The 15147-nt window shown below is 39.5% G+C and overlaps 1 protein-coding gene across 1 annotated transcript; it reads left to right on the top strand.

The window, feature by feature from the left end:
• Positions 1-243: 243 nt before the first annotated feature.
• On the top strand, positions 244-9855 carry LOC108699301 (zinc finger protein 3). The gene is made up of 5 exons (XM_018231303.2): positions 244-484; positions 731-850; positions 4900-5005; positions 5876-5965; positions 8136-9855. Exons 1-5 carry the CDS (start codon positions 419-421, stop codon positions 9323-9325), a joined length of 1572 nt encoding a protein of 523 aa, XP_018086792.1. The 5' UTR covers positions 244-418; the 3' UTR covers positions 9326-9855.
• The last annotated feature ends 5292 nt before the right edge of the window (positions 9856-15147 follow it).

Genomic DNA, 15147 nt, shown 5'->3' with positions numbered 1-15147 from the left:
GGGCCTCCTTTACACAAGCAAAAATCGTCAGTAAAAAATAAAAACAACTTCTGAAGAAGTACACGGCTCTGGAAGCAGCAGCATGACTGGAGAGCACCATTTTTATTTTGCTGAGAAAAAGAGGAGCTGCTGGCAGACTAGAGTAAATAAAAATGATTACGGGAAACCCGTGACTAACTAACTGCGTCCCACTCGTCACTTCCCTCAAGAGCGCTACGCGCGGCGGCGGAACTCGCGCAAAGATAAGTGCCGTGTGACGTCACTGTCTCGCGAGATGTGACCGGCGATGCTGGGATTTGTTGTCACCGGGGAGCTAAACGTTAACGGAGCTTTTCAATCAATGCAGTCAGTTTCCATGAGACCCGCCTGTCACTCCTGATTCCAGAACCTCCCCCTCCCACACACACGCTGTGACGATATGGAGTTGCTGGCGGAGACCATTGTCAATCACGCCGTGGCAATCATCCATTTAATTAGTGGGGAGGTGAGAGGATTGTTAGACGCTGCCATAACCCACTCACGGCTCACCTTTCTGCTGTGGGCGGGGTTTATATTGTTTACACCTCATTCAAATGTATGTTTCTCGTTTTGTCTTGTTTTTCCACCTGAGCAGATGTGACAGTTGTACTGCGCGTGTCAGAAGCAATTGAATGGTGAATACTGACCATCCACGTGATACCTGAGAGTTTTATTATTACTATAATAACATCTGCGTCTCTTTGTTGTACAGGGGGATGGTGGTGCGTCACGTGATTGTTTATGTACGGATGTCAGGAGGGATGACAGGCTGCTCATAGAGAGAATCATTGCACATGCTAGCCACATTATCCAGCTGCTGGCCACCGGAAAGGTAAGGGCTTCCTTACATATTCCTTCATTATTCCCCCTACTGTTGCACAGGAGTGACCTGGGTCACTGGGATCCAAGTGCAAGTCTAAGGGTAGGACTGCAACAAATCAAATGCGACAGAAATAAATTAAAGGAACAGTTCAGTGTGAAAATAAAACTGGGTAAATAGACAGGCTGTGCAAAATAAACAATGTTTCTAATATAGTTAGTTAGGCAAAAATGTAATGTATAAAGGCTGGAGTGACTGGATGTGGAACATAATAGCCAGATCACTACTTCCTGCTTTTCAGCTCTCTTGGTTTACATTGACTGGTTACCCTGGTTACCAGGCAGTAACCAATCAGAGACATGGATCATATCTGTTGCTTTTGAATCTGAGCTGAATGCTGAGGATCAATTACAAACTCACTGAACAGAAATGTCCCATGTGGCCCCCCTTCAAGTCGCTGACTAACTCAGAGTTATAGAGCTGAAAAGCAGGAAGTTGGATTCTGGCTGTTTTATTAGACATCTGTTCACTCCAGCCTTTATATATTACATTTTTGGCTAACTAACTAGATTAGAAACATTTTTTATTTTGCACAGCCTATCTATTTACCCAGTTTTTATTTTCACACTGAACTGTTCCTTTAAGGCTGGAGTGAAAAGATGTCTAATAAAACAGCCAGAATCCAACTTCCTGCTTTTCAGCTCTATAACTCTGAGTTAGTCAGCGACTTGAAGGGGAGCCACATGGGACATAACTGTTCAGTGAGTTTGCAATTGATCCTCAGCATTCAGCTCAGATTCAAAAGCAACAGATATGACCCATGTGGCCCCCCCCTCAAGTCTCTGATTGGTTACTGCCTGGTAACCAGGGTAACTAGTCAGTGTAAACCAAGAGAGCTGAAAAGCAGGAAGTAGTGAGCTGGCTATTATGTTACACATCCAGTCACTCCAGCCTTTATACATTACATTTTTACCTAACTAACTATATTAGAAACAATTTTTATTTTGCACAGCCTATTTACCCAGTTTTTATTTTTACACTGAATAATTCTTTTAAGAGATAGAAATGAAGTTGAAGCGTTGATCCGACACGACTGCACATTGCATCTGCACTCTGAGTGCCACCCTGCCAGCGATTTGCTTTTTAGCCGGCGGGAGGCATTCTTTTTTATTTTGTATAGGACACCTAGGCATGTTATAGACCCTTTAGGGTCAAGGCACACAGGCAGATTCGGGGAAATTAGTCTCCCCGAAGAAGAGGAGATTTGTCGCCGGGTGACAAATCTCCCTGAATCTGCCTCTGTGCCCTGACCCTAGAGAGTCTATAACATGCCTAGGTGTCCTATGCACAATAAAAATAAAAAAATGACAAAAAAAAGTTTGTACCAAAAAAAAAAAATTGGTATTAAAGTCTATTAAAGGCATAATGTCATGGAAAATTTTCATTTTAAAAAAAAACATCAGTTAATAGTGCTGGTCCAGCAGACTTCTGCACTGAAATCCATTTTTCAAAAGAGCAAACAGAATTTTTTATATTTAATTTTTAAATCAGACATGGGGCTGGACATATTGTAAGTTTCCCAGCTGCCACCAGTCATGTGACTTGTGCTCTGATAAAATTCAGTCACTCATTACTGCTGTAGACTGCCAGTCCACATAGGGTCTACTAAGGGACTTTTTTCATGCCTGTGTTGCTCCTCAACTCTTTTTTACATTTGACTGTTGCTCACGGGCAAAAAAAGTTGGGGACCCCTGGGTAGGAGAAACAACAGCCTGCCAGAAAGCAGTTCCATTCTAAAGTCTTGGCTCTTTCTGAAAGTACATGACCAGCCAAAATGACCTGAGATGGCATCTACACACCAATGTTACAGGAATTCAGGAATTAAATTTAATATTGTACAGTGAATTATTTGCAGTGTAAACTGTAATTTAGAAATAAAAACTGCATCATAAAAATCATGACAAAATTCCGGGACCTGTCACCCTAAGAAATAATTTCAAATTCTTTTTTTATCATGTTAGTTGAGCAAAATAAACTTTACTTACACTGTATTTATTATTTAAATTGTGTTTCCTTCTGTATTGGAATTATACAATCACAGCAAGCAGGCAGCAGCCATTTTGTGGACACGGTTATTAAGGGAAATTGTGTATCACCCCAAAATCTTGTGTATGCACCAGAATGGGGGACCTAATGTCCATGTGCAGTGCCCAACACAATTATAGAGCCTGAGAAGGGAAGGGGTAATGTGAGGAGACAGTGACATGTATTAAGTGCTGAATGGAAAGTGAAAGTAATTGACTGCCCCTCCTCTATGCCACGGGCATAGAGGCGGGGCAGGTAATATTTGATTGACAGTTTAAATATTTAAACACCTTCATAACAGGTATGGATGTTTTAATGAAAACATTTTTTGGGGTTTCATATTTAATTTGCAAAGGACTTTCATTATGCAGCTTTTTATGTGTAGGTGACAGGTCCGCTTTAAGTAGTACAAGTGTAAAAGAAAGCATAAAGTAGTTACGTGGCCAACTTTTTTTTCCCATATATAAATAGTGACTGAATGATTAATTTTATGAGTAAGATTTTGGTATAGCCTTTAAGAAGGATATAAATGAACTGGGGAGAGTGCAGAGACATGTAACTTTGTAAAAGTGATGGAAGATTTAAATTATGAGGGTAGACTATTAAGGTTGGAGTTGTTTTTGGCGTATGCGAGGGGATATGTAAATACTTTACAAGTACATTAAAGTACATTATAGACGGATAGTTATAGACAGATAGTTAACCTTTTTCCCATAAAAAGGATCAACAAACCAGAGGCCACACCTTTAGATTAGAGGAAAAGAACTTCCATTTGAAGCAGCGTAAGTGTTCCTTCAGGTGAGGCAGTGAGGTTGTGGAATGCCCTGATGCGGCCTCTTGTGAGTAGCAGATTATTAAAGGAAAAGTAATGAAAAAAATGAAAGTGTTTTAAAGTAATAAATGCAGTGTTGCCCTGCACTGGTAAAACCGATGTGTTTGCTTCAGAAACACTACTATAGTTTATATAAATAAGCTGCAGTGTAGCCATGGGGGCAGCCATTCAAAGGAGAAAAGGCTCAGGTTAAGCAGCAGGTAAACTCTGTAGAACATAATGGTGTCATCTGTTATCCACTATTTAACCTGTGCCATATAGCCCTTTTTCAATTTCCACCATTGCTACACAGCAGCTTGTTTATATGAACTATAGTAGTGTTTCTGAAGCAAACACATCAGTTTTATCAGCGTAAGGCAACAGTACATGATATTCTCATTACTTTAAAACACTTTCATTTTTTGGTGTTACCGTTTCTTGCCTTCAAGAGTGGCTTGGATGATTTCTTGAACAGGCTTAATATGCAAGGTTTTTGTGGTCTTAAAGTGATACTGACCCCAAAAGTTTCTTTTCAAAATAGTAATCTACATTAAAAGTTACCTATAGGTCATGTTGATCGTTTTTTAATGATAGTTTTGCTTTTGGAAGTTACTTGACGTTCCTAAACCTGTTTGTTTTGCCAACCTGACTGTCCCTTCTTAAGCCGTCAGTTAGAGGTTCTAATGCTAACGGGCAACTGCTGCACAAATATCACAGCCCCCTCATAGAGGAACATGGAGGTAAGAAAGGTAATGTAAAAGCATCAGGAAAATACTTTTATGGCAAAAATATAGATAGCATTTAAAGACAGTGTTATGATATTAAAAACAGGTTATTTTCTGATGTCAGTATCTCTTTAAGATCTACAGTTAGCATAGATATTGCCTTGTTTTTTTTTTGTCAACCCGAATTAACTATGTAAGGTGATGGTAATGAGATGTGTTTTCTACTATTATTGTCTGCCTATTGTATGGTCTGATTGGTTACACATAAGCTTATTTGTGCAGGGCCCATCTTACCTCCTGTATTGGTTACTGTTTTTCGTATGTACATCCGTGCATTTAGTGTATGCACCCATTTATTGTACAGCACTGTGAAATACGTACTACATATGTACTTGTTATTAATAGTAAGGTAGCTTAACTAACTTTCATTTCATTTCTAGGTTTCAGCATCCTCTGATAAAGTCAAGTTCAGATTCCCTGCCGAGACATTAGAAGAAGATCAGGAGGAACCGACTACAGAAACGAACAAGTCCAGAAATTCAAACGGTAAAGGGAGTCCTGGACAATCTAGGCCAATGGCACCAAATGCATAATTCATTATTATTATTTTTTTATTATTATTTCTTCATTCTCTAAAAATATACCTTTGGGATCTGGGGTTTTGCTTGAAATCAAGAGATGGGCCTTTCATAATGTGGAACTTACTTGATAATGGGTTTCCAGAGAAGGAACGTTTATGGAACACATTCTGCATGCTAGCATTAGATGAATCCATGAAAGATGACATTTTGCTTTAGCATTAGATACAGTGAGCTATTTGAAATCCGTGGCTTTACAAATCAGGGCGTGACTATCTCTTGGCTTGTCCTCTCAACTTATAGTTAAATAAATCCAAATTCATGTAACAAATAACACTTAACATATCTATTTCAACAAAAAGTAGACATTAAGATCAAATGGACCTCTAGTGATTGTCACTAGATTGTTTACCCAGTCTAACACAAAAGGTGTGTGTGTGTGTGTGTGTGTGTGTGTGTGTGTGTGTGTGTGTGTGTGTGTGTGTGTGTGTGTGTGTGTGTGTGTGTGTGTGTGTGTGTGTGTGTGTGTGTGTGTGTGTGTGTGTGTGTGTGTGTGTATATATATATATTCAATATTCTGCGCACACTCTCTATTTATTACTCATTTTTTAGGATATTAAATAGAGACAGCAAAATATTATATTTTACAATAGTGAACCAGGGCTATAACAGTCTAAAAATATGAGTCTGTTTTCTAAACAGTACTAAAGGTTACTGCTTGTTATTGGGATTATGCAGTGACCTGTTAGTTTTATCTGTATTGTTGGCTTCCTAGGGCTGCACTGCACAGCTTTCAATTACTGAAAATTAATCAAATTTGTTTCACTAATATCACCAGAATTTAAAAATCAGAATACAGGGGTGAAAGAAGATCCAAAGGGGCTTGAGAATGGGCAGCATCTGAAAAGTCCAGTGGAATCTTCCCCAGGTGAGTGACCTACTGTATCTTTCACATACATAGTAACATATTAAGTGAGGTTGAAAAAAGTTCAACCTTAAAGGACCAGTAATGTCAAATTTTTTTTAAAAAAAAAAACATTTGTTTGTATAGAACAAAAAAAACACCAAGACATATGTAACTTTAAAATCACAAAGTTTTTAAAAAAAAAAAAAAAACTTTTGGAAACTACGGTTGCGTTCCTCTTAAGAAAAGCCGACAGGACGACGATCCATCGTGCGGCGCCCGAATTCTCCTCCCTTGCTATCTCCTATAGAAGGCAGGGAGTAGAAATCGAGCGCTGCACGATGGATCTTAGCCTTGTCGCCTTTTCTAAAGAGGAGCGCAAGCAGAGAATCGGTAAGTTATTTTTTAATAAAGACTTTGCAATTTTAAAGTTACATATGTCTTCTTGGTTTTTTTTCGTTTTATACAAACAATTTTTTTTTTTTTCAATTGACATTACTGGTCCTTTAAGTCTATATATAAACTGCCTAACTGCTAGTTGATCCAGAGGAAGCCTCTCCAATTTAAAAAAAATGGAATAGTCAGTCCTTTAGGTACTTATTTCTTATTGATCTTTTCACAGTCTCTCCACTGTCTCAGAAATCTCCAAAAAAAAAGATAGAATCAGCGCCTGTGGCAACAGAAATAAGAAACTAATATGGTGTAATACGTTCAATGTTAGGTGTGCCATCTAGTGTTCAAATGCGTTTTTGCAAGGATGTTTGTTTTCCACCTTTTAGATTCACAACAGGATTTTAAAATAGGACTTTACACTCAGGGTTGTGGACACTCCTATGTTTAGTGACGAAAAAACAAACAAAGAACACAACCTCCACCAAATGGCTAAAGTGCCTAGTTACAAACCAAAGGTTTGGTAAAGCATGTAGTATGGGTTCTCACATAGGTCTTCCTCCAGCTGTCTTCTGACTCCAAATATGAAAATAAAAACCAAAATAGTATAATACTATGTTATTAAAATATATATCTTAAAACAATTGCACTCACTTTCCACTCTTTAAAACATTTGCATATAGTCCAAGTTTGGCACTGCGTTATTCCAAGAGGTGACCCTGCCGGTTCTTTTACGGTCCTCCTTGTGGTGTTCCTGGCAGCTCAGTGCGGTGTCTTCTTGGCCTAACGCGTTTCGCCGATATCATCAGCTTCCTCACAGGCATGGAGTCTAGTAATGCCCATTTTCCTTTTAAGATCTGTTCGCCATTGGTCGCCATAGTAATCTTTACTCCTTTCGGTATCTGCGTTCCAGAGTTCTCCTCCTGCAGTGCGTCACTTCCGTGTTGGAGAAATTGCATGTTGAAATGTGTTGCCATGGTTACGCGACAAACTTGTCCCAGCGATCTCCTACATAAAGGGCTAACTAAGTCTCTTTATTCTTTCACTATAAGCTTCTTAGCTGTATGCTGAGTCCATGTTCACGCTATATTTATTCCTAAATTTCACACTCAAGGGGGGTTTTACTGCTGCACACTGGGAGGTCCTCTCCAATTTGCCTCAGAGGGGGAAAAATGTTCCTGACTCCCAAGATGCCAATGGGACTAGTCCCTGGATCAACTTGTACTATGAGCTATCTCCCATAACCCTGTATTCCCTCACTTGCTAAACACCATCCAACCCCTTCTTAAAGCTATCTAATGTATCAGCCTGTACAACTGATTCAGGGAGAGAATTCCACATCACAGCTCTCACTGTAAAAAAAAAAAACCCTTCTGAATAATTAGACGGAACCTCCTTTCTTCTGATCTGAATGGGTGACCTCACGTCAACTGGAAGAACCTTCTGGTAAATAAAGCATTAGAGAGATTATTATATGACCCCCATATATATTTATACATAATTATCATATCACCCCTTAAGCGCCTCTTCTCCAGCATGAACAGTATAGATTCGGTTCCCAGGTTGCCAAAAATAAATAAGAATAATAATAGCCCAGATGCCCAATGAAGCTGCTAATTTCTGAAATATAAATGGTTTGTCAGTGTGTTTGTTCAATCTAACACCTTTTTCCTGCTGCAAGCAACTCAGCCATGTTGTTTTTCATTATTGTATTGTAAATTACTAACTCAAATTCTATTATATATTCTGCAAGAAAGAAATCTTCTTATTAATTGTTTTTTTTTATTCTTTTGTCTTGACACAGATGGAACTGAAGAAAGAAGTAATGTTGAAGTACAACCGATGCCTCTTTATTTGCCAAACTGGAAAATAAAAATAAATAGATTCACTCCATTGCATCGGACTAAAAAACTATGGAATACACCTAAGTCCAGACGCAAACCAGTGCAGCTGTCATTAAGCCCCACAGTGGAACCGCCTATCTATTGCAGCCAAAATCCCCTGAATCCTCAGTGGGAAGAAATAAGTGGGGCACCTGCCTTTTTGAATCAGAATATAAAACTAGAGACAAACATGGTGAACATTAGTAATGGGCTGCAAACAAAGAAATATAAGAACAGAGAATTTTGTACCATCAAAGATGAATTGATGGTAGGAAATAATATAGAGCAGATTCAAGACACATATTTAAGGCACATGAAAACTTTTGTTGACAGTTTAACTTATGACAGCAACCAGTCAGATGAGAGACCATCGGGGATGTCTAATAGGGAAAGTTGCAGCAGAATTTCTCCACTATCTAGAAATAGACCAGGAAAATTGTCATCAACCTCTTTGCATAAGAAAGCAATGGCACAAGAAATCCTCAATGAAGAGGTCCCTTATGCAGTTACTGAAAGCGGAAAGAGTTTTGTCATCAGTTCGGACGTTGTGAATGTTCAGATATCCCATAGCGGAGAGAAGTCCCATATTTGCAGTGAGTGCGGGAGTGGCTTTGTCAGCAGCTCAAGTCTTGTTAAACATCAGATTATCCACACAGGAGAGAAACCGTACACATGCAAAGACTGTGGTAAAAGCTTCAGCTTCAATTCCAGCCTTATCAGGCACCAGCGAGTTCACACAGGAGAAAAACCATATGTTTGTAAGGAGTGCGGTAAAAGTTTCAGTATAAGCACCACTTTGGTTAGACACCAGCGAGTCCATACAGGAGAGAGGCCGTATGCCTGCCGGGACTGTGGGAAAAGGTTCACTTGTAACTCTCATCTGGTTATACACCAGCGACTCCATACAGGAGAGAGACCTTACACCTGTGTGGAATGTGGGAACTGTTTCAGCAATGGTTCTGATCTTGTTAAGCATCAGAGGACACACACTGGCGAGAGACCTTATTCTTGTAGTGAGTGTGGCAAATGCTTCAGTATTATCTCTAACCTCATAACACATCAGAAGGGGCACAATGGGAAAGGTCCATGTAAAAAGAGTCGAGTTAAGTGACCACTGACATCAGCACTTTGGTTACATGACTGTTGTTTCATGTAGGGCTGCATTTCACGGTTCCCCTGCAATTTTCTTTTTATATCATAATGCAGTTGTGCGTTTAATGGTCTGTTTCTCACCGACGCAGAGCAGACATATCTTAAAAGTGGCAGCTATTTTATAGACTGGAAGAAGCAAGCCTGTACCTTCAGTGTGATAGAGGCAGGTTGCGCACCCTTTCATTGTTCTCTCTCCAATCTGTGGGCCATGTGACCTTAGCAAGCAATCCTAGTAAAACTAAACATTGTGCATATGAACCTAATAGAAAAGGCTTTACACCTTTAAAGGAGAACTTAAAGGGAAACTGTCATGGGAAAAAAATTTTTTTCAAAATGAATCAGTTAATTGTGCTGCTCCAGCAGAATTCTGCACTGAAATCCATTTCTCAAAAGAGCAAACCGATTTTTTTATATTCAATTTTGAAATCTGACATGGGGCTAGACATATTGTCAATTTCCCAGGTGCCCCAAGTCATGTGACCTGTGCTCTGATAAACTTCAATCACTCTTTACTGCTGTACTGCAAGTTGGAGTGATATCACCCCCTCCGTTTCTCCCCCAGCAGCCAAACAAAAGAACAATGGGAAGGTAACCAGATAGCAGCTCCCTAACACAAGATAACAGCTGCCTGGTAGATCTAAGAACAACACTCAATAGTAAAAACCCATGTCTCACTGAGACACATTCAGTTACATTGAGAAGGAAAAACAGCAGCCTGCCAGAAAGCATTTCTCTCCTAAAGTGCAGGCACAAGTCACATGACCAGGGGCAGCTGGGAAATTGACAAAATGTCTAGCCCCATGTCAGATTTCAAAATTGAATCTGTTTGCTCTTTTGAGAAATGGATATCAGTGCAGAATTCTGCTGGAGTAGCACTATTAACGGATGCGTTTTGTAAAAAACATGTTTTCCGATGACAGGATCCCTTTAAGAAGTTGGACAGAAATATTCTACATTATGTTTTGGGCCTCTGCACCAGCCCAAGGCAACCACAGCCCTTAAGAAGTGAAGATCTGTGCCTCTGAAGATACCACAATTTACTCAGAATTTAATAATCGGTATAGGGAGGAATAGGAAAGGAAAGCCACCTTTCAGGCAGCTCTACCTTCCAGTCCAATAACAAACAAGCCACATCCGCCCCCTAGGCAAAACACACCTCCCCGGCTGCCCTGTAGCATCATCTTATAAGACAGGCAAACCTCATTTTCTGCTTGATGATTTTTGACAACCACTAAGCTGAGCTTCTCATCAGCTGCCAAGACCACATGTCCGTGTCACTGACATTCCTAACAAAATCCAAGATGAGAAACTATTGTGACATTTTTGAAGGCCTAGATCATTACTACTATAAAGATGCTGAACCTTTAGGCTGGATCAATAAGTTCAGAGTTTAGTTCTCCTTTAATGCGCCTAAAGTTTTTATTGCTATTTTATAGCTCACCAATCAGGCTTTCCTGATATAAAAGGCTTGACTTTTACTTTAGTGAAAGGTATTTGCAGACCTATTTATAAAAGTATGTATATCAGGGAAATGCAGCTGGAAATCTGTTAGTCTTTCAAGGGTTCTATCACCATCATGTTTCCCAAGAGCTACGTAGACTTTTCTGGACAGTGTCAAACTAGGCCTTCTAGAGCTAACTAGAAGAGCTGTCATTTAGGACCCATCTCACAATAAGATATAGACAGCGGTAAATGTAATAGGTATCATATTGACCTATGGTTGGGGGAAAGAAAAGGACTGATGGAAGTTGTACTTGACTGGGGCCCAACGGTAGATTCTCTGATAAGTTGGCAGGCGAGGCTGATCCTGTTTCTATGTGGCATCACCCTAATCTTGATGTGGCACTTCTACATGGACAAAGATTGTTCTAATGTAAACCATGGACTAAAGGCTTTCAATAGTAGTAGGAAAATTTTTGCACTTAGGAGGGATCCCCCTTTCTTCAGAATTCAGTAGCACTTTTCTAATGTTAGGCATTATTAATGGACATAAGGCTTGAGTAGCAAAAATGTTACATACTGGGCGGTACAAGTGTTGCATGTCTACAATGCATGATTCAATTAAACCATTATTTGTACTGTATTTGGCTTGCCTCTTGCATTAGGAAACACAAAAAAGCAGTTTTTATAGGAGTTACCATTTTGGTTACCCCAGTCAAATGATTCTTCCTTGTCTTTATTCATCTTGATGGAACACTTGAGGACTGCAGGATATTTGCAATTGTATCCCAAGCCTTTGGTGTGTCTTGCATTGCTTGTGATTGTGTGATTGCAATGGCAGGACTTCCATGGAGAACCCATATCACCCACTTCTGGTGCAGGATGACTTTATACAACTGAGTAGAACCTTTCCAGCTAGTTGCTTACAGCAAACACAAAATTAATCCAGTTGCCCTTACTGTCAGCTTTGCTTGATTTTTCACTGTCCTCTGAATGAACTAGCAGTTAACCAGGTTTCACTTAGATGTATTTCTTTTTTTCAACCTCAGCTCTGGTGTAACCATGTTGTACTACAGAAACAAAGTTGATTTTCTGAATCACAAGGAAATCAAACCCAGGGCCTTATTTCTTGGGATTTACATTTTTAGTGCCTGATGTTCCTGGCCTGATTAAAGGAGACATGTAGCATAGCCAAAAACCTATCCTAATTTTGTAGGCAATATTGCATAGTATATGGTGCTGGTTTTACTTTGGGCTAAAAGTCAAAATTATCTTTAAAAAATGCCTCTTTTTGGAGCTCCCTGAAGATCTGCTACGGTCCCTGTCTTGTTTCAAATGAGGAGTAGGTGTGGCCTAACAGTCCCTGCCAGAAGCACAGCAGGAGGAGGATAGCCAATCTCAGCCCTGCAAAAACAGACTTCAGTTCTCTCATATATCAACATACTGTAGATGTCAGCGCTAAAAGCTAGGGGAAATTTGGAATGTAGCAGAGGAAAAACATATAGTGTAGTAATTCTTAGAGAGTTGTAGTTCAACACCTTCACTCGTATACTGCACAATGCCGTGTTTCTAATTTATAATCATACACCCCGTGCTGGTGGTAGGTGGGTACTTACAAACTTTTCAAATGTAACAATGAAATATAGATCCAAACTGACTCCCCAACCGGAATCCTTGAATTTTGCAGTTAAAGTTAAGCATTTTGTATCATCCCTTTCCGTAAAAGTCGCCTGTAGATTTTAAAAGGAAACCGTAGTTTTAGGCGTTTGACTCCGACCCGCGGTGTCTTGTCCTCCACGTGGGTTCCGCAGCACTTGGGGTTGACGTCAACAGTCACCTGACGCGTTTCGACGTTTTTCGACTTCAACTGATTTTTTTTTTTTGGGGGATTTTTGCTGGAAAAGTCTGAAATAGTTGGATTTTCAGGCTAATTTCAGAGCAGACCACAGAAACTTCCAATAGGATAGGAACCTCTTCCATTGACTTATATACAACCTTGGCAGGTCTGAGATGCCGGATTTTCAGATTTGGACTTTTTCCATCTTCGGGTATAGTAAATCTCGAGTTTTTTTATTTCTGCTAAAAATTCGGATTTTATAGTAAAAAACTTAAAATTTTCAGGTTTTTAGCATTCGGACTTTAATAAATAACTCCCTAAGTTTACATTACTTATCCTGTCCTTCAGAGCCCTGCATTATTCTGCTCCTCTACACATACAGGTATCTTATCTTACCTTCACATACACTGCCTCCTGGTCTGGACAATCTACTGACCATATCATTCAGCCTCAATAGCAGAGACCTTTCTCCCCAATAGCACCATGCTTCTGGAATACTTTACCATCTTGCATCAGGAAAGCTTCCACACCTCCTTAAAATAATCACTTTCATGAGGAATAATTTCACTAATCTTCCTCTACACAGTAGCGCACCCATTATCTGTGCACTTGTTGCCCTCCCAGTGTTATTTACTATCTTCTTTTCATAATAGATTGTAAGCTCTTTGGGACAGGAACCTCACCGCACCTATGTATTTAAACAGCACTTAATTATTTATTCTATGTCTAATTTATACTAGCTGTACCGGTTTTGTGTTACATTAATGTAAAACACTACACATACTACACATTTGTGCTATAAATAACCACAAGGACAAGAAAAAAGGGGGCAAATTCACAAGATTTGTAGTTGCGCCAGCGTCCGCTTCTCCGCACTTTGCCAGGCGTATTTTCGCCAGCGCTACGCAAATTCACTAAAATCCGAAGTTGCGCTCAGGGGAAGCGTAAGGTTGCGAAGTTGCACTAGCGTTAATTCGCCAAGCAAAGCGAAGTAACGCTAGCGATGCTTAGTTTGCATACGGCGCCAAATTGAAGTTACAATGGAGGTATATGTAGTATCACTACACAAGCCTGGGAAACCTTCAAAACAGCAAATAAAATTTTTATTTTGCCCTACACATGTGCCCACTGTATAGTTAAGGTGCCATGAGTTAGGAAATGTAGGGGGGAAGGAGGGTAGGCCCAAAAAAAATTTCGATCTTTTTCAGCCTATCACCCATAAAAAAAGAAAAAACGCCAGTGTTTTTTGGGACTTAGAAAATTTTTTAACTTTTTTTTGAAGCAATCCCTATCTACTCTATTGCACTTCGCCTGGTCTGAGGTGGCGAAGGAAGTCTGGCGTAAAAGGTAGCGTTCAGAACAATGCGCAGGTCAGTGAATTTGCGTAGTTACGTCCGTTGCGCAAAATTGCCAGGCGTAAGGGTGCGAAGTAACACTAGCGAATTTACGTCAGTGTCCGTTAGCGAATTAAAGAAAATGCGAATTAACACTAGCGTTAGGCGCTTCGTCCTTTAGTGAATTTGCCCCAAAGGGGTGTTCTAGGGAAATCCTCAATGATAAATCATAAAGTTGTTGGTTTGAAAAAGAGCACTACAGCCCTATGCTATAAGAGTCATGAACTGTTTAAGTGCCAGCAGAATTTCCCTTTTCATTTGCACTCAGCGTTAGTAGTTTTTTGAACATGTTGTGCTCTCTCACTTTAGGGGCATTGCCTAAGGGGGTGAATTGTTAGTTTACCTAGGAAAACTATACTTTGTTTTTTTCAGGAGAACTTGAGATTTCTAAATCTCTAGAGCTCTTCTGTGGCACTTGAAAATAACCGTACTTCATGGATGTTTATATCTGTTTTATCTATGTTATGATCTTCTTATATTTGTTATTTATATGTGAGCTCAAAGTTTTTTCTTGGCGGCAACCAACAAACTCATGGAGTGAGTCACCGACAGATTTCACCTTGTCAGCATTAGACAGCAACTTGCAATAGACTACTCACGTGGTAATAGCATGAGTTTACTTTAACACATACATACAATACTAAATGCTTTTTTTAGCCAAGTGACATTAGGGAGCGGATTTATCAAAAGTCGAAGTGAAAATTCAAATTTAAGAAATTCGAATTTCCAGCTGATTTTTGTGACTTCAACTAGGGACTAGTCCAAATTTGAATCGTATTTAAAAAAAAAATTGAATTTTGAAATTTCTCATGTAGTGCCTCTTTAAAAATTTGACTTTGACCATTTGCCATTTAAAACCTGCCAAACTGCTGTTTTAACTTATGGGGGACCTCCTAGAACCCATTTGGAGTCAATTGGTGGACTTTGAAAAATCAAAGGGTTTTTTTGGAAAAACTTTGAATCAAATTCGATCGAATGCGCTATTACTTCGAATCGTACGATTTTTTGACCTATTCGGCCAAAAAAAAAAAACTTTTAGAATTTCAACATTTTTCAAATTCGACCCTTGATAAATCTGCCCCTCAAACTGAAATCCAATAAGTTTTGCTA

Source organism: Xenopus laevis, chromosome 8L (genome assembly GCF_017654675.1).
Source record: "Xenopus laevis strain J_2021 chromosome 8L, Xenopus_laevis_v10.1, whole genome shotgun sequence".
Lineage (NCBI taxonomy): Eukaryota > Metazoa > Chordata > Amphibia > Anura > Pipidae > Xenopus > Xenopus laevis.
Note: the sequence above shows the minus strand (reverse complement) of the source record. Positions and strands in the feature narration are given on the sequence as shown.